Here is a 19,565-nt window from a genome sequence, read left to right as displayed (position 1 = left end):
GACCCCTGCGCTATGAAGATTCTATGTTCTATTATAGCAGAATCTGTAAATGCTTACCCACCTTTAATAATCAGACTTTAATATGTGCACTGTCCAGTACAGTAGCCACTAGCCCACATGCAGCTATTTACTTTAAACTTTAATTAAAATTCAAGTAGAAATTCCTCTGTGGCACTCACTACATTTCAAATTCTCAACAGTCATATTCGGCTGTGAAGATATGGCACATTTCCAACCTCACAGAAAATACTGCTGTGCAGTAAAACTCTATACTGTTGGGGTTTCTAGTGTCCAGCTGAAACTGACATTTCCCAACCTCTACTGAAATATGAATGGTCAAGAAGTACTAGTAGAAGTCCATGGAAGTCTCTTTAAAAGGGCCTTGGATCAGATGGCAAGAGCCTTTTGCTCGCCTCCTTCTTCTTGCATGGAAAGATGACACAGTAGCTGGAAGTCAGCAGCCATCTTGGGACCATGAGGAAAGGTATGCTGGGGTTGGATACCCATGGTACCCTTTTCTCCCCCACCCCCACCCCCTACCTTGATGATCCCATCAAATCTCACAGCATTAAACACTATCTTCTAATGACTCCTAAATTTATACTACTAACCCAGACCACCAACAAAACCACAGATCTCCACTTCACTATCTACTAAGCCCTTCAAAACTCAGTTTGTCTAAAAATGAACTCCAGATCCTCCCCTTAAAGCCTGGTCCACCTGCAAGCTTCCCTATTCCAGTTGAAAATACCACCACTGACACCTCCATGCTTTATTACTCAGGCTGAAAACCTGGGGAGTCCCCTTTGACATTTTCTTCCTTCCACCTGACAACAGAGCCCTTAGGATCCACCTTCGAAGCGTATGCAGCATCTGACACTCCTCGCCACCTCCACTGCTATCACCCCAGGCAGAGCCACCAAGCCCCTTCCCTGGATGCTTCAAATGGTGTCCTGACCAAGTCCCTGCTTCTATACCACCTCCTAGGTGCCATTTCATTGTAGCACTTAGAAGGGTCCTTTTAAAGTAAGGGCCTCTTCATGGAAAGTAAGACCATGTCACTGCTCTGCCCAGACGCATTGGACGGCTCCCACCTCACTTGGGGTAAAGGCACAGTCCATCCTGTGAACCATGAGGCCTGAGTGACTTACCCACCTTCCTGAAGCCTGACCTAGACCTCCTCTCCCCCAACTCTGCTCCCCAGGCCTCCCTGCTCCTCCTCTCCAAATCTACCCCACACCTGGGGACTCTGTTTGAACATTCCCTACGGGAACCCACTGTGCTAACTCCCACCTCCTCACTGTTGGCTCAAATCTCCCTCACTGAAGCCACCCCGACCCAGGCTGCACCTTCTAATACCCATTAAGTCACCTCTTGCTATCGCTCCTGTGTATCTCCCTCCACTGCCAGGCGGGGACCCAGAGGGCAGGAATTCTGTTCACAGACAGAGCTGAGGGCCCGCCTAGGACACAGCAGGTGCTCAGTCCTTTTTCCTGAACAGGGGAGAGGTCAAGAGAATTGCATCCTGAAATGCTAAGGGCAGTTTCAGAGCTTCACTCACTATCTCACACCTTCTTTCAGGGGTTGACCACAGATTTCTGGACTCTTCACCTCCCACATCTGCTTCATTTCCAGAACGACAAGATGCTGAGACAGTTTCCTAGCCAAGTTTCATCCAGACAAGCCCACATAAGAATTTCTAGACAAAAGGGTTTCCCTTTGTACCATCTCTGTAGTAGATGTGGTCACTGCCAGTGAAAAGGGCCATTCAGAGATGTGCTGTGAGAAGTTCCCATCATGGTAGCGGAAACGAATCCAACTGGGAACCATGTAGGTTGTGGGTTTGATTTCTGGCTTTGCTCAGTGGGTTAAGGATCTGGCGTTGCTGTGAGCTGTGATGTAGGTCGCAGACACAGCTCAGATCTGGTGTGGGTGTGGCTGTGGCTGGCAGCTGCAGCTCTGACTAAACCCCTAGCCTGGGAACCTCCATATGCCGCGGTGCAGCCAACAAAAGACAAAAAAAAAAAAAAAAAAAAAAAAAAGGAACCAGAGATGTGCTGTGAGGCTGTGAGATGACAGGAAGGGACTCAAGGAAGAGGAGAAGAAGAAATGCAGGTGGTGACAAGAGAAGGTTGAGGGAACCTAAAATTAAGCCATGAGTTTACCCCATGCTGCACAGAAGGAAAGGAATTTTACCTTCTTTCGATCTTCACAACCTGTGCAGTAGGTATTGTTAGTCTCATTTGACTTGTGACAAAGTCTTGGATAAGACAAAAAAAAAAAAATGCTACAAGTTGCGCTGTTAAGAAGTGGCAGGATTGGAAGTTTGGGCTTAGTAGATGCAAACATTTAGAATGGATAGTCAATGAGGACCTACTGTATAGCACAGGGAACTATACCCAATTTCCTGGGATAAACCATAATGGAAAGGAATATAAAAAAGAATGTAGCAAACTATTGCCTTTGGAATGGACAAGCAATGAGGTCCTGTGTATAGCACTGGGAACTATATCTAGTCACTTGTGATGGAGCATGATAGAGGATAACGTGAGAAAAAGAATATATATATGTATGTGTGACTGGGTCATTTTTCTGTACACTAGGAAATTGACAGAACACTGTAAACCAACCATAATGGAAAAAATAAAAATCATTTAAAAAAAAAAAAAAAAGAGAATTGCATCCTGGAGCCAGTGAAAGAACACCAGCAACTCTCCTCTCCCCAGAAGTCCTGTCATGTAATAAAAGGCCTCCATGATGCACTTAAGCTCCTACAGTCAGGTCTCAATTCTTGGCAGCTGAACAGAATTCTTAACTGATACCCTAAAGCCAAGGGCACTAGGCTGCATTTGCAGGCTGAAAGCCGCCCACACACACCATGGCACTAGGCACGCCAATGATCCAGTTTATCACCTTCCAGATTTGAAACTCACCTCTACTCCAAGGAGCAGGATAAGAAGCCATGAAGCAAGTGATCTTACATTATAACCCCCTTCTTCACTACTTAGCTGGCTTGGAAGTTTTCCTCCAAAGAGGAATTCTTTGGACATGACCCTCTACCCCATTCACTAGTGTTTTGACCCGTGTCCTATCTCAGCATGCTGCACCGCATAAAGGGGAACTCTCTGCCCCCCACTCCCCTTTCATCATCAGTCTGGACTTGAGTCACCTCCCGGCCCCCTGTAGCCAGTCATGGAGACAGCACCATACACCTAATAAACTGGCCCCACGGCCACGGCCTTTGCAGGAAAACATCATGACTGCGTCCACTTGGCTCGTCCACCTTCGCTCAGAGGCCATCATGGTCCCTTCCACAGGGAGCTGGGCAAGTCTCAGACACAAATGCTCTCCTTGGGAGGAGAAAGGCTGTGGGACTGTGTGACCTGGCTGGGACAGCCCTGGGGGTGGCTGAGGGGCTGGCCACTTCACAAAGCTTGGCTCTCAGGCCTGTTGCTCCTGAAACCACACGGGGCTCACTTATTAGGCCAGAGGATTCTCTGAAAGACAGGGGACAGTCACCCCAGGAAGGAGTGGAGAAGACAAGGAAAAGAATAACCGGATAATGGGGCCACCCTGATCTGCTGTTTCTGGTTAGAACAACGGGTAAGAAAGGGCAGAACCAGGTTTAGGTCCTACCTGATCAAGCTGCTGAACATGAAAACCAAAGGACTGAAGGATGACCCACGGGGCAGCCAACTACTGGCACTAATCAAGACGGGCCTGCTTCGGCTCAAGAGGCAGGAGACTTCAGGGTTCAAACAGCCCTGCGGAAAATCAGTTCTCCCACTCCCCACACCCCTCTCCTCTTCTAGCAAGTTCAACCCTCAGCTCTTCCACATGCTCCATTGCGGAGAGGTTTTCTCAACAGACTCTCAACACATACACTTGGGGAAGGGGTGAGGAAAGGCCAGAGAAATTTGAATAAAATCCTTTCCACTATTTCAAATGGAAACTACTAAGCCAGCTAATCATTTCCGTCAAAATCCAGAGTGCCTCTGCACCAAACGTACAAATATCAACACTGTGGTCTGGTGGTTAAACTGACCCCAAGAAATGACTTTCCTATTATTTGTCAATTTGCAAAGCCACAGGAAACAAGAGGAAAAAAAGACTCTGGTAATCAAACATCTGTGTGCAAGGCGGGACTTGAATGATATGATCAACTTAGTAACAGAGACAACAGATACAGTGGTCAAAGCCAATGTAAATCACTGTAGCTGGCTTGCAAGAGCCAACTGGTAAATTTTCGGAAAGTTTATGAGTCGGAGTTAAACACAGCCATTTATTAAAGGTAAACTGCATACACTTATAATCAAATAATTTATATTAAGATAAATGTAATAAATACTCAAACTTCATGACTGCCTAATTATTTTATTTTACTTTACCATCATCTGTGTTCTTGAGGTTATTTAGATACATTGTAATCTCTTGTACACAGTGAAAATACTATATAATAGCGTGCCACTGCATGTTTCATCCTAAGTCCACATTCAGTGAAATCAGCTATGGTAGGAGTATTTACACCAGGGGGATTGGCAAAGTGCTATAAGTCAGGTTTTTCTCCCAGATCACTGGCTGTTACACATTACGAGCACACCACTACTCCAGAGTATACTCATCAAGTCACCACCTCTGGAAGACACAGTAAAGCTTCTCACCAGTTTTGCAACCTTTGGGCCCCATCATTTACCCTCTTGATCCACATAGAGCCTTTAGAAGAGAACCTGGCCTACGACAAGTACTCAGTTCACGGCAGCCCATGTTTATGAACTATGTTATAGTGTGATGGTTAAGAGCACAGCCTTGGGAACCAAGCTTGCTGGGTTCAAATCCCACTTCTGCTACTTGCCATCTATAAAGTACTGGGCAAGTTCCTTTACTCCTCTATGCCTTGTAAACTATAAAATGAGGACACAAATACTAACTACCTCTCATGTTAGTGTGAGAAGAAAATGAAGATTAAAAGCAGTCACTGAAAATGACTGGCATGTACTAAAGAAAGTGCTCGATTAGTGTTTGCTGCTTCCATTGTTATTACTCTGAATGTTGTGAGAATTCTTCTTTTAGTCAGAATCACTTTCAAAGAGAATTTAATTATTAAACTCTTTACCAATAATTACTGTATTATCACACCTTACTTTTGCAGAGAAATATGGCTCCTTCCAATATTCAAACTAAAAGTCCCTTTTCAGGACATAGATTCAAGCCCATTTCAGAGGCCATCAGGGCCCCTCCATCTGCCTTCCTCAGGGGTCCTGACAAACCCTCAACTAGGACCCTAAAGATCTGGGGCGGAGAAGAGCTAACTGCAGCAGGAGGGGACATTCCGTTCATGTTTAAGGGCTGTCCTCCTTCCAAAGCAGGTTAAAGCTTGTCCCCAGAGGGACCCCTGAACCACTCCTGGAGGAGCAAACTGAGGTCACTGGTCTATAAACTCCAGGTGAAGTCAGCTGGACAGGTTAACTCATTCAAGGGATAGTCTTTCAATAGAATTCCATGAACATATGAAAAAAGAACAGGAACCTCTCCATGCATCAACATGGAACAACCTCCAAGACCCATTTAAAAAAAAAAAAGTCTGATTGATCTCTGATCTGCCTATTGTCTTTTGAGCTGGTCTTTTCCATAGAGTCACAGTAGCAGTAGCCTTTTAAGTCTGGCTTCCTTCACTTAGCAAGATGCATTACAGATTCACCCACTTATTCGGCATATTAGTAGTTCATTCTTAGTTTTTGCTGAGTAATGTTCCATTGTACACTCTTTCCTAAAATCTGTTTACCCATTCTGCTGTTGGGCATTTAATTTTTGTTTTCTTTTTCCTTTTTTTTTTTTTGGCCATGCCCAAAGCATGCAAAAGTTCCCGGGCCAGGGATCAAATCTGCACCACAGCAGTGACCCAAGCTACTGGAGTGACTATGCTGAATCCTTAATGTGCTGAGTCACCAAGGAACTCCTGCCTGTAGGCATTTTAAAAGGATAAAAGCAAGCTCCCCAACAGTATGCCATGCACACAGCTTTGTGTATTCATTGACAAGCTCTCAGAAGACACACAAGAAGTTGGAACCATGGATGCCTCTGGGAAACAGGTGGCTGAGACTCCTTCTTTCCATAACTTTTAGAACCAGTTTTTAAAAATATTTAATTATGTGCATATACTACCAATTTTTAAAAACTGTCTTATGATGACCTCCTACATCGAAGATGTGTATCACTTTTTCCCAAACTTTACAGCTTTTTTTTTTAGCTATTTCTTTGACTTATCAAGACAACTAACAAGAGATTTTATCAAGAATTTAGCATTTCATTTTCCAGATAAAGAAGAATACTTGGCTGTTTTCCTTTCTCCTCTTCTTCAGACAGAGGTCTTATCTTTACTCCAACTTCATCTTCCTTAAACTCTTTCTTAGAGAAAACAAAAGCTTCCAAGGCCTCTGAAAACTGGCATTCAATAGATCCAAAGATGGCAAACTCACAGTCCATCATGTGACTGGAGCTGGCCCTAGGCATTTTTTGGATGTGAAAAATGGAGAAAAAACAAAAAACAAACAAAAAAAAAAAACTAGATACCTGGGCAGAGCCCAAGGCATGACCTCCAATACTGCTGGGCGGCCAGTGTGATACCCTCCCTTGGCCAGGCCAGGACCTGCAGCAGCTTAAGGCTCCAACTCCCTTGAAGAATTCTCCGGCAACATAAAAGAACCATCTCTTGAACACCTGCAGCTACTCAAAGAAGCCAACGTGTTTCTATTATCCTTCGTCTAGTGCGGAGTGGGGTGTTTTTTTCCTTTTTTACATTAATCCTGTTATTGGCTCCCTGGACAGTATCTGACATGTGATTTCACTCACCAAGGTTTTCTGGAGGCCTCTGGAGGGGGTCTCAGATCCTCAGAGCTGGGAGGGAGGCAGCCCATCCCCTGTTCTGCCTCTCCTGGTCTTCTGCCTGTCCCCATACAGGCTCAAAAGTCTCACTCGGAGTTCCTGTCATGGCTAAGTGGTTAACAAACCCGACTAGTAACCATGAGGTTGCAGGTTCAATCCCTGGCCTCGCTCAGTGGGTTAAGGATCCGGCGTTGCCATGAGCTGTGGTATAGCTCGCAGACATGGCTCAGATCCTGTGTTGCTGTGGCTCTTGTGTAGGCCAGCAGCTGTAGCTCCTATTCGACCCCTAGCCTGGGAATCTCCATATGCCATGGATGCAGCCCTAAAAAGACAAAAGACAAAATAAAAAAAAAGTCTCACCCGATTTCCCTGCTCCTGAAGTGGCTCCAGTTTGGCCGTCATACATGAGCACCTGACCTCACAAAGGGCTGACTCTCAGATGTCATGTAGGACTTGAAGACAGAGCTCAGTTACCATCCAGGTAAATACAGAGACCAGGAAATGAAGGAGTGATGAGAGAACACAGCCAGGCATCCCCGACTCTCCACTCTAGCATCTCACGCCATTGCTTCCCTGCCAGAGGTCCCAGAGAAGTGAGAGGCCCCACCCTGATCAGATCAGCTCCCTTGAACCATATCCACCCAACCTGATTAGTCCTTTCAGTGAGGCTGGGTCTGTTAAGCATTTATTTTGTGCCCATCAGGCATGAAAGCAGGTGCCAGGCAGCACAGGATAAGCTTTGATCAGACAAGAGGCTGATGGCAGCCTCCCCAGGGCCAAGGACAGTGGCTGGCTGAGGATGTTTAAGGCCTGTGAGCTGACTGAGCCTTGAAGAGCAGACAGATCTTCAGCAGGCAAGAGGGGTGAGGCACAGCCAATCAAAGCAGAGCATGGCCAGGGCTTCAGGCTTCCCAGACTGGGCTCATGGCACGGTTTTCCACAGCACAGGGGCATGGCTCTATAATAGGACCCAGACATTTAGAAAGTTAATCCTGGATCAATACCCCTTTAGTCTTTGGATTTTTGGTTTTTTGGTTTTTTTGGCCTCGCCTGTGGCATACGGAAGTTCCTAGGCCAGGGATCGAACCCTCGGCACAGCAGCGACAATGCCAGATCCTTAACCTTCTGACAGGGAACTCCCCCATTAGTCCTTCTGATTGCATCAGAGAGAGTTCGGCATGGTGCCAGTATGTCTAATACTTCCCTAGAGTACTCTAATTTCCCCTTCTAACACACAGAAGAGCTGGCTACTTCTTCAGAGACTTCAGCAAGTAATGACATCCAGTTAGAATTCAAGGACATTGTTGTGTCTTCAATGTATTTATTTTCACAGTTACTTTCTCTTTTGGCAGCCAATAATTGGTATTCTGCTTATAGGAGTGTACACAGTTTCTGCTTTAAATTATTTCATTCGAGGCAAAAAGTCGATTTAAAGAAAAAATAGGAAATAAAACTCCGCATGGAGGAGGTACATGTTTGAGACCAAAAAATGCAAAAATACTGCAGGTGATACGTGGTTGTACCTGGATATGACAAAACCTGGGCCTCTGATGACTCAAGTGTCAGAGGGGCTGGGTGAGCATCAGAGCTAAGGGTGGGAAGCGTAATGGACACTTTCCAGGAGAAAAGGGGTCAGTTCACCTTAACAAGAGCCCAGGACACGTGATGTGATGTGGAAATGAGGCTGGATGGATAAACGGAGGCTACCTCTTGGAGGCCCCACCAGGGCAATGATGGAATAAAACATGGGACAATGCAGCCAGCCTAGGGGGCAGGTGTCAGCCCCAGCTGTCTTCTATGATAGGGATACTTATTGCCATATATGGAAGGAAAACTTCTACAGCAAAGAAGAAAGGGGAAAAAATGATTGGAATAGGCTTAAAGAAAAAAAGAAAAAAAATAACCTACAGATAGCCTAAACAAAACACACCCAGCCCCTAGCGCCTGCCTCCCTGTCTGCCTGCCATATGGTGTGCGATAAGCGAGATGGCTTTTATCTCTCTTCCTTCACTGTCTACAAAGCCCAGTGTCGGCCATGGAGAAGGCTGCGTTCTCACGCCCTGCTGCCCTGAAGACCAGCCCCCAGCCCCACTCCAGGAGGTGACCAGGCTGCCACCCCCTTCCCCCAGCACTGCTGCCTGCCTGGGCCCCCCAAGAACCATGGCCTTCACAGCTGTTTTCCCACAACTGGAGAAACCACAGGCCAGGCCAGCTGGGCCACACCACGAACAGTCAGCCGGTCCATTAGCATTCACCTTTCCCGGTCCCCTCTACCATTCCCCAGGGTCCTCTGCTATAACCCAGACAACCAATGCCTGGTAGGAAAAAACTTTCCACCAGGCTGTAGAGTATCAGCCACCTTGAGCGCCTCCTAAAGCATCAAAGGCTGGTGCCTTCCTAATGGATCCCACCACCCCCATCTCCTTGCATGAGAGAATGACCACACAATAACTATATTCAAATTTTTCTAGGTCCACATTTGCTGAAGCCCTGCTCTCTTGTTCTCCCTAAAATGACCCAAATAATCACAAAGAAGTGTGTGTTTGCTCTGTGCTTCTGAGCCCTGCCCCACCCTCTACACTCTTCTGACCACCATCTCAATCTCTCTTGTTAGCTATGTTTTTTGACTGATGGAAGAAGTGCCACTCATGGCATGGAGGGTATCAGTCAGGATGAATCTTTCGACTGGATACCCAGTTAAACCTGAATTTCAAATAACAAATTTAGGATAAGTATATCCCATGCATTATCTGGAATATACTTTTTTTTTTTTTTTTTTTTTAGGCATTCCTGTTGTGGAACAGCGGAAACAAATCCGACTAGGAACCATGAGGTTGCAGGTTTGATCCCTGGCCTTGCTTAGTGGGTTAAGGATCTGGTGAGGCCACGAGCTGTGGTGTAGGTCACAGATGTGGCTCGGATCTGGCATTGCTGTGGCTGTGGCATAGGCAGCTGTAGCTCCAATTAGGCCCCTAGCCTGGGAACCGCCACATGCTGCACGTGTGGCCCTAAAAGGCAAAACAAACAAATAAATCAATAAATATATTTTTTTAATTTGTTAACTGAAATTCAGTTTTAACTGGGAATCTTATATTTTTGTTTGCAAATCTGGCGATCCTAGATATCAGGAAATAGCAGGACCAATAGCCTTGGGTAGTTTCGTTCTTCCCAGTTAATACTCAGAGGCCACCAGAGAAACAGCCCTGCCTCTGGCCTGCACCTCATTATTGCTGTTTTCTAAGTGTACTTTACATGGCCCTATCTTTCAGCAAAGACCCCTGGTAGCTACACAGGCAGGGGTAACATCTCACTCAAAGCAAGAAGTTACAAGCGCCCTGAAGGGCAGTATTTGGGGATGAGACCCAGCACGAGGAAGCCAAGGTAAGATGCCCCACCTCCAGGAAGATGCCAAGTGCAGGCACTTGAAGGCCTGGCAGTGTCTGACATGACAGCCACACACCCCTAAGGGTGCTCATGGGCCATCTTCATCTAAGACCCAGAGAGCTGGGTGGCTTATTGGCTTAACAGGAGCACTGCTTTATAAATGGCCTTCAGCAAGGCCTTGGGGCAGCTGGTTTGGGCAGGCCCCGGCACGCGTCCTGGCAGGGGACAGAACCCAGCCTCACTGAAAAGAATCTCAGGGGCCTGGACTTGGGCTCTGGGCCAAAGTGCCATGGATGCGTGGGGCACTGCTCTATCTACAAGCCAGGAGCTTGTAGTAGCAGCTGTTATTCTCCTGCTCTGGCACTAACAACACAATAATAGAACAACACTTCAACTCCATCTGTAGACTATTTTGCTATCATCCAGAGAGCCACTGGCTAATAGTAATTGAACTACATGTGATTGCCATTTTTTTGTGAGCCAAGAATATTAGAATATTGTCAATTTTGTATGGTCCAACTGAATAATAATGCTGAGTGTCTGCTGTGTGGTAGACTCCATGCGAAGTCATTTAAGTATATTCATCATATAATGTTTAATTCTACCATCACCTTTCCAAGCTAAGTACTACTGCACCTATTTCAGAGATGCAGAAATTGAGACACAAGAGAAGTCAAAGTTGTATCCAACTGACACAGTGTGAACTCCAAAACCCACATACATCTTACCCACCACATGGCCTGGGTCAAAAGGGTCCTTCCACCTCTTGTGCTATCTCTGCTTGGGGGTCAGTGGCTGGCCATTCTTGCAACATGGAGCACCAGACTCCCATCCCACCAATACCTGCCTGCAAAGGGCCACTTTGTAGCTAATCAAAGCCTGGCCTCCTCAATTAGTAGCAAAGTATATTTAACCCACTATTTCAAGAGGAGAAAAACATTCCAAACATTTATTTAGAATGAGGGGAAAGGGGGCCAAAAAAACGCACTCCTAAAACAAACAGAAAGTAATCAAGGGAGGAAAAATCCAACCAGTTGTAAAACACCTTAACCATGACTAAGAGCTAATATGTAGTGGATCATGGCGAAAGGCATCAGGTATGGTATGATCCAGCACCACTGCAGACTCAGAGACATGTCCTTCTGTGTCTCTACTCTGCATAGAGGGGAGAGGATAAGAAACCTCCCAAAAGAACAAGACAAGACCAGAGAGTACTGCTGGTCTCCTGCTCCACTATCACCCCCTCAGAGGCTGAGACCAGCACAATAAGAGCAATAAAGGGCTGCCTAACTGCAACTTTAAAAGAAGAAACGAATGCTCTCCTCCTTGTAAAATAAAAATTTGAAAGTCAGAACATACGTAATGCACAATAAAAGTTCCCACCAGTTCCAAATGAACATCTGTAGAGATCAAAGTATGACAATAAAAAGAACTGACCTTCACATGGGCCACATAGTGATGACATGTCTCCTCCAAGTGGACCAGCTGCAGCTTCTCTGAGACCTGACCCACGGACTCTCCCAGCAACACAAAGTAGACCCTGGGCAACTGGCTCTTTTCTTTTTTGGCCACATCAGCCGTCAGAACATAATTCAGACCTGCCAATGAATAAGGTCAAAAAGTCAGCAAAGATAGAAACACTGTGACAAGGCCCCTTCCAGTGCCCCTCAGAGGTTCAGAATCCCCCTTCATATGGTACCCAGCCCTCCACTGCACAGAGGACTAACAGCAAGCAGATGGCCCAGCCTACCTGGGGATGCTCTGGGCATCACACTTCATGGCCTGATTTAACCCTCATGAGTTATCGACTGAACCACCAATATACACCCAATACGTAGGTGCACCCAATATAATCAGTGTCCTGAGAGGCAGGCACCGTGGCAAACCTATAGATCACCAGGAGCTGCTGAAACTACCAAGGCTGCATGGAACACTGACTCTTATAAAGAAATGGAACATATGCCCAACCCAAGGGAGAAATCACCCAATAATTCAGAGTCATCACACAGATGCTGTGGTGCTCTATCATCACTACATCTGCTAGACCGCGGCCATCCATGGACTACTGTGCATGACTGTGGGGCGGGCACTGTGGAGGTGCAGGGGACACAACAAAGAACAACACAGGCAAGCCCCCTGCCCTCGTGGAGCTCACACTCCAAACACAGAGGAAGGCTAGGAGTGGCTTCATTCCCAGGCAGCCATGTGCTGACCACACAGTTCTATGGTGCCTATTGGTTCAACAAAAACCATGACCACCATGGGGTCTGTACTGGGGTGCACCCTTAAAAAGAAAAACTCATCACCTGTACTTGAAGGCGTAAGGCCAGCAGGCAGAACCTGTTGTGACACAATGTGGGACTTCAAAAAGAATGGTCACAGTAGAGAACACACATTGGATGAACCCAAAGGGTTTCACCACCGTCATTTCAGAGTCTGTCAGTAAGTATCTGACAATGTGTTTTATTAGGTAAATATGGCCTTAGTCTTTTTTTTTTTTCTTTCTTTCTTTCTTTCTCTTTTTGGCTGCCCTGCACCATATGGATTTCCTGGGCCAGGGATCAGATCCAAGCCTGGGTTGCGACCTATGCCACAGCTGTGGCACTGCAGGATCATTTAACCCACTGTGCCGGGCCAGGAATTGAGAGAGGCTGCCAATCCCGTTGTGCCACAGTGGAAACTCAGAGCCAGGTGGCAACACCAGATCCAGACTGGGGATCCAACCTGCATCCTGGTGCTGCAAAGATGCCTCCCATCCCATTCGGCACAGGGGGAACGTCCTGGTTTTAGTCTTATTAGACTCCTCTTACTGCTGTTTTCGTACCACAGAACCATTTTAGAGATCGGCTCCTCTGTAACACTTTTTATAGGTAACACTTTATTTTTGAGCTGCTCTGTGGATTCGGGGGAATGTGGCATTCTTCAAGTGAGAGAAAGGGAGCTTCTGTCCCTAAAACGCCCAGATGAGACTGTTGAGCAGTGGAAAAATGGATGACCCTTCCCTGCCCTGGCTCCACACAACAGCCTCTTAGAAGCCAGCCTCTTGCACCCAAAAAATGCAGCTTTGCACCTGCCATGAAGCTGAGGCAGCAGGGATGACTCTGGCTTTTAATAACATCAAAGGGATTAGCCACGAGGGGAGGCGTAAACTGGGAAAAGTGACCTGGATAGGCATTGTGCAGCTGCCACAGGCATATTTTTGACGCATTTAATGGTTTTCCTGGGCCTCGGCCATCTCCAGCATCTTGCCTTGCCAAACTGGCAGATTCCTGGTCAGCAAGGGCGAGCCTGCCCTGGCTTGTTTACTTCAACGAACAGCTGATTTCCAAGGCCAGGCTGGGTCACCAGCAGATACCTGAGACCTAGCTAATCCCAGGCGATATTACTGAGAAGAAAAGAATGCACATGGGATAGTAACTTGACAGAAAAAACACAAGAGTCTGTACAAGATTTAACACACCTATTCTGATGGCAACAGTGCAGGAAATGGGGTAGAATGTCAAAGCTTTAGGACAAGCTCAGGGACCATCTCGTTCAAGACTCTAACTTTTCCAGTAAGGAACTGAGGCCCCAAGAGGGAACAAGACCTGCTCCAGGCCAGAGAGCCATCACTGCAGAGCTGAATCTGGAATTCTCCTCATCTCTTGGGCCAATCTACCATGCTGGCTCTTTGGTGCATTTTTTTACATTATCTGACCCCCCAAACTCGCATTTTTTGAACGCACAGACAGCAGGACCTAACAAATAAAGAGATTTAGAACAGAACTTTGGCCAATTTACTTCCTCCTGATCACAATTTCCCTAGGTGACCACCGAACAGTAAGAAAGAAAAAGTAGAAATGAAGTGCCTTTCCAAGTTCCATTTAGCAAGGTCAGAGCTGGAGAGAGGTATTGCTGGAAGATGAGCCGGAATGCATCGGAGGGGGTAAATCAACGTGGTGGCTGTGGCAGCGGCTGAGCTGGGACCTGTCTGCAGCCCCCCTCCCGGCCATCCTCCTGCGTGCCCTCCCCTGAGTGGCCATGAAGAGTAACCATGGAGAGAAGAGCGGGTCTGAACCACCTCATCAGAGAAAGCCTGGGTGGAAATGAACACAGGAAGAGTGCACAGATAGCATCAGTGCCCCACCCACATCCTCTTGGCTTCTACCGTTTCTCTGCTGTCCAGCCCAACTTTTAACTGCCAGCACCAGCATCCCCTTTTCTGGGGCTTTGATGGCTCAGCCCATGTGCACGGCAGGCCAGGAGCACCCAGAACTAGAGTCCCTGGGACAGCCCTCAGTAACGCATGACTCCAGCTCCCCAGTCCTTTGAGTGGGGTAACCATGCAGTGTGTTCCACACTGGCTCCCAGGCGTCCCCAGCAGGATTCAGCTCCAGCCACCTGTTACAGTGGTAACTTGTTCAATGACACACCCTCTAACTGGCTGCTGTAATGGTGTCTTTCATGAGTAAACCTGAACTAACCTATCACGGTAGCCTGATATTTGGTCAAACACCCATCAGGATGTCACAGTGGAAGTGTTTTTAAGATGAGATTGACCTTTAAATCAGTAGACTCTGAATAAAGCGGTTACCATCCACAATGTGGGTGGGCCTCACCTAATCAGTAGAAGGCCTTAAGAGGAAAAAGACAAAGGTCTTTGCAAAAAGAAGGAAGCCGCTTTCAGACTGCCTCTGAGCTACAATATCCATACACACATATCCTATTCATTCTGTTTCTCTGGTGAACTCTGATTAATGTGGCTGCCTTCCCTTCCTGTCTCATTGTCCTTCTTTCCTACTGGTACTTCCTGGCATCACCTCCTGACTCAATGACATGCCCTCAAATCCTTGTGCAGGCTCTGCTTCTGCAAGATGGTGAATTAAAATGGGCCGAGTCTGGAAAAGGGAATAAGTTCAACCTTCCCTGAGGGCCAAGCCCTGTGGGGTACTTCAGAAACATTAAGCTCTCCAAAGCCTCATATCACTGCAGAATCACTGGCCCCATATTTCCCTCTTGCAATTCAAGGGAGGGGAGAAACAGCTCAGAGTTACTAACACTGAGCTGATGATCACAACTGCTGCTCTGCTCTGGGTGGTGTTTGCATATGTCAACAGGCTCACCTATCAGAAATTACTAAAACGCAAAAAGCATCCAATCACAGAGAGACCAAATTATCCAATGTGCTAAATGCAATCAAGTTGGAATTAATTCCTCTTTAGAACTGCCTACTCAGTGCTTCTCCTTGATTGAAAATCTATTTTTGAGGAGCTCCCTCGTGACCTAGCAGTTAAGGATGCAGCGTTGTCACTGCTGTGGTATGGGGTCAATCCCTGGCCTGAAAACTTCCTCATGCCCTGGGTGAGGCTAATAAATAAAAAAATAAAATCTATTTGGGCCTTTTAAATTACACAAAAAGAAGTTAGCTCCTTATCAAATTCTTTCTTCTCACACAAAACCAAGAGATGTATGACGGGAAACCCAGCCTAAGCAAGGAGGATCTCAAACCTGCCAGAGTGGTAAGAAGTGCAGCCCATCCAAAATCCCTGAGCTCAACTGGTACTTTTAAACAGCCCCCACGCCAAGTGTGTCTGAAGGGAGCCTCTGCCCCCACCAAGTGAAGGAGACGCCAGAGAATCAGCCCACCCGGTGGGAGGATGGGTGCGTCAGGCCGCCTGAGTTGCCAGTGAAACCGCCCCCAACACAGCCAGCCCAGCCAGCCCGGCTCGGGGAGGTGCTGGTTCTGATTAAGGCTTGCTCCAACCACACACTTCCCATCCTCAGCTCTCCTTCTGGCAGCCTGTGTCCGTGCCATGTCGAATGATGTCATCTTGATGGAAAAGCTGATGGGCTCCGAGTCATGCTTCAAGCCGTCTCCTTTCCCTGGCCCCCAAGGCCCCCCACACCGTCCAGGCCAGCAGGCAGCCAGCTGTCTCGCATCAGTGTGGCTCTGGTCGCTCCCAGAAAGTTTTGATTCATTCCCATTCGACCTCAGAACACTATTTCAGCTGTGAAATTCTACTAATAAATCCTCCTTCCAGACTTACTCTGAGCTTCCCTTAGGGTTTCCCAGGAGAGGAGGGGAAACGGCTATTTCTACTCTCCTAGCTTTCCTAACTTTTTTCACCCCCTCCCCAAGGAACGAGGTGGTAATTAGAGCAGCACCCCACCCCTTTCCTTATAGAACATGGATCTGCCTTATTATCCCATCTCCAGCTTCTTGAGAGCCCAGGAGGAGCTCAGAGAATGTTTTGGAGTGCAAATGCTCTCTGGATTAGAAACGCACCCCTAAGGCCAGAGGAAGGGTCTGGGGAAAAGATGCCCGGTGTCAACCCTGTTTCTGCCACTGGCTTGCATGATCTTGGTGCCATTTCTCAGCACCTGGGCTCTGCTGCTTGTCCAAGGGCAGGGAAGGCCCCGCTCCCCCTCCTCTCTCTCCCTCCCTGCCCCCACTACCCCTGCCCACTCACAGTTTCACCAGGGTGTGTGACAGCCATGGAAACACAGGGGCGCCCGGTGAGAGCACAGAACAACCACTGAAGGCTGAGCCCTGCCTGGTTTCCATTTAGCACCCTGGGGAGGGGCCAGAATTACCAGCTAAGATTCTCAGCCTCCAAGGACTGACAAGCACATTTAGGCTTCAGCCTGGCCAGCAAGGAGGTACAGGCCCAGCCAGGTAAGGGACAGAGCCTTCTCAGACACAGCATTCATCTGCCTTGCTTATGGTAGCCAGGAAGCTCCCAGGAGCCCCATGCTGCTCCCCAGGCCAAGAATGAAGATTACTAAGACTTGAGATGAGCCGAACGCTTGTTTTAAATGGCTTGATGAAATACGTTGTAAATCTGTCCTGAGGGCTGTTGGAGTTGGGCATGGTGTTAACATCCCAGGACTGAGCACAGGGCCGGCCACACAAGCTCCAAGAGGGCAAGGACCCTGCCTGGCCCATTCCACACTCTGGGCTCAGTGCTGGGCACAGAGCCTGGCACTTTTCAGAACTTCATAACTATTTTATTGACTGAATGAGCCAACAGGAGTTTCAGGGATTCCATGTGACTGGCTTAGGAAATTATCACGCTGCTCAGGAAGGCTGGGGCTGGGACCCTGCAAACTTCATTTCTGCTTTGCCGGCGGCTCTCTTGGAAGCACTGCCAAGTGGGAGATGGAGGGCTTTTGAGGGAGGCTGCAAGGCTGGAGGAGGGGAAGGGACTTCCTATCAGCTTAACCCAGTGACACTTTTCCACGGCAGCTGCTTCCAATAGCAGTTAATTCTGGTTCCATTTCTCACCCACTCCCCAGAGTCAGCCTCACTGCCTGCCTCAGAGGTACCAGGGACACTAGTTAGGATTCCCTCCTTCCAAGTTTTAGATGCTGGGTCCACAAGGTCCCTTCTCCAAGCTTGGAGGTTCTGACAACCCCAAGGAAGTGGTCCACCCCATGTGTAACCTTTTCCCTTTGTTCCCCTGGACCAGAGGTTCTCAAATCGAAGCCAGCTGTAGGCTTGTTAAAACACAGGTTGCTGACCTCTCCCCACCCCCACCCTGCTCAGAGTTTCTGATTCAGTTAGAATTCACATCTCTAACGAGATTCCATGTGCTGCTGTGGCAGCTGGTCTGGGAACCACCTTTGAGATGCCTGGTACAAACCTAGAAGCAGTGGCTGCTTCCTGCAGTCACTACCAGGACCTGCTGAACTGCCCCCAGTGTTAAATTCTCTCTGTTAAAATAACCGGTGTGGTTTCTATTTTCCTGAATGGATTCTGCCACGCTGTCACAGGAGCCAAGGCAGTCATCCCCAGAGAGAACCTCTAGTTCCCACAGCATTGCCAGAAGCCACAGCAGCTCCTCTAGTGGCCTGGGTCATCAGATGGCACCGAATGCTCTGTGACAAAGTGGGTGCTGTGGTTTTTCCATTACTAAAGCATAAGAGGAAGGGGCCAAAGGAATCCCTTCTCTCTGCACATGATTGAGCCCTATCAGGTCACAGAGAGGGAAGAAACCAAAGAGATGGGTATAACGTCAACTGCTTATAACCCCCAAACAACCCCAGGGTGGTCCTATAGCTGAAGATGCCAGCAGATAGATACCACTTCTGACACCTGTTCAGCATTACCTAGCAAACTACCACTGTCCCTTGATTGCACTGCCCAAATGCAGCCATTCTGCTGACAAACTCAGCCCTGGATATGCAGACAGTGAAAGGTGCCTGGAAGACCCTTGCCTGCCAAGCCTACCATGGCCCGAACCACCACAGACATACTCTTGTGCATCTGTCAGCAACCAGAGTGAGGAAAGCTCAAAACCCCAGTTTCAGCCCTGGGCTCCCAACGCAGAGGTCTGGGTGATGACACTGAGCTGGCCAGCTCTGGCTGCTGGGCTTGGGAGGAGAACAGAGGATGTCTGTGCACTGAAGGTGCCCCATCCTCCCTCTATCTGGAAGCCGGGGACTTGACCTTCCCTCAGAACCAAGGAGCTGCTTCTATATGCTGAACTCTGTGCACATCTGGACCCATGAGGTTGCTTCGCCTCCACCTGACATCCCATCACATCATCACAGCTGCCCACTGTTTCCTCCTGTAACTCTCCTTATTCCACCACCAGTTCATTTTTTGGGCAGATTTCTACATTTCTCCCTTTACTGCAAAGATTGAGATATAACTCATGTCCTTGAATACCAGGAGAAAAGACAAAAAAAAAATTGCCAGAGAGAGATAATTTTCTTCATTGTCCTACTAATACCCAAAGTCTCCAGTTATCATCCTCTTTAAGCCTGAATCTGAAATAAATGTGGAAAAACATTCCCTTAGACTGTCCAGGGATATCTGACGGCATTAACAAACCCATGTGGCAGATGGAGGGTAAGTGACCTGCACTGGAAGAGGCACTCCTGTTGCCCACCCTGACATGGACATTGGCCAGGTTGCTCCACACCACCTCTGGGGGCAGTACTGCATGTTATCCAACAGCCTGTCTCATCTATACCCCAACACTGAAGGGCCATGGTGGAATCTAGAACTTAATTTTAATTCTGCCTAGAGGTCAATCAAAGGAGCCCCAATGACTGGAGCCCTGATGACTGGAATCAATGACTAGAGCCCCCATGATTGGGGTCAATGAAAGGGACCAGTGACTATGGTCAATAAAAGGGGTCCTGATGACTGGAGCCAATGAAAGGAGCCCCCAGGAGTCATTGAAAGGAGCCTCCAAGACCAAGGGCAATGATAGGAGCCCCCATGACCATGGTTACTGAAAGGGGCCCCGATGACTGGGGTCAATGAAAAGGGCCCAGATGCCTCAGGTCAAGGAGTGGTGCCCCAGATGGGA

At 47.8% G+C, this 19,565-nt stretch overlaps 1 protein-coding gene across 3 annotated transcripts in view; it reads right to left on the bottom strand.

Moving 5' to 3' along the window:
- Window positions 1-19,565, bottom strand: part of ITGA9 (integrin subunit alpha 9) — a 357,221-nt gene that overhangs the window by 246,864 nt on the left and 90,792 nt on the right. For all 3 annotated transcript variants that reach the window (XM_021071658.1, XM_021071659.1, XM_021071660.1), the window contains exon 15: window positions 11,704-11,864. In XM_021071658.1, the coding sequence (XP_020927317.1) occupies window positions 11,704-11,864 (161 nt within the window). The remainder of the gene's footprint in view (window positions 1-11,703; window positions 11,865-19,565) is intronic.

Source organism: Sus scrofa, chromosome 13 (assembly GCF_000003025.6).
Source record: "Sus scrofa isolate TJ Tabasco breed Duroc chromosome 13, Sscrofa11.1, whole genome shotgun sequence".
NCBI lineage: Eukaryota > Metazoa > Chordata > Mammalia > Artiodactyla > Suidae > Sus > Sus scrofa.
The sequence above is the reverse complement of the archived record's forward strand: the minus strand, read 5'-3'. Positions and strand labels throughout refer to the sequence as shown.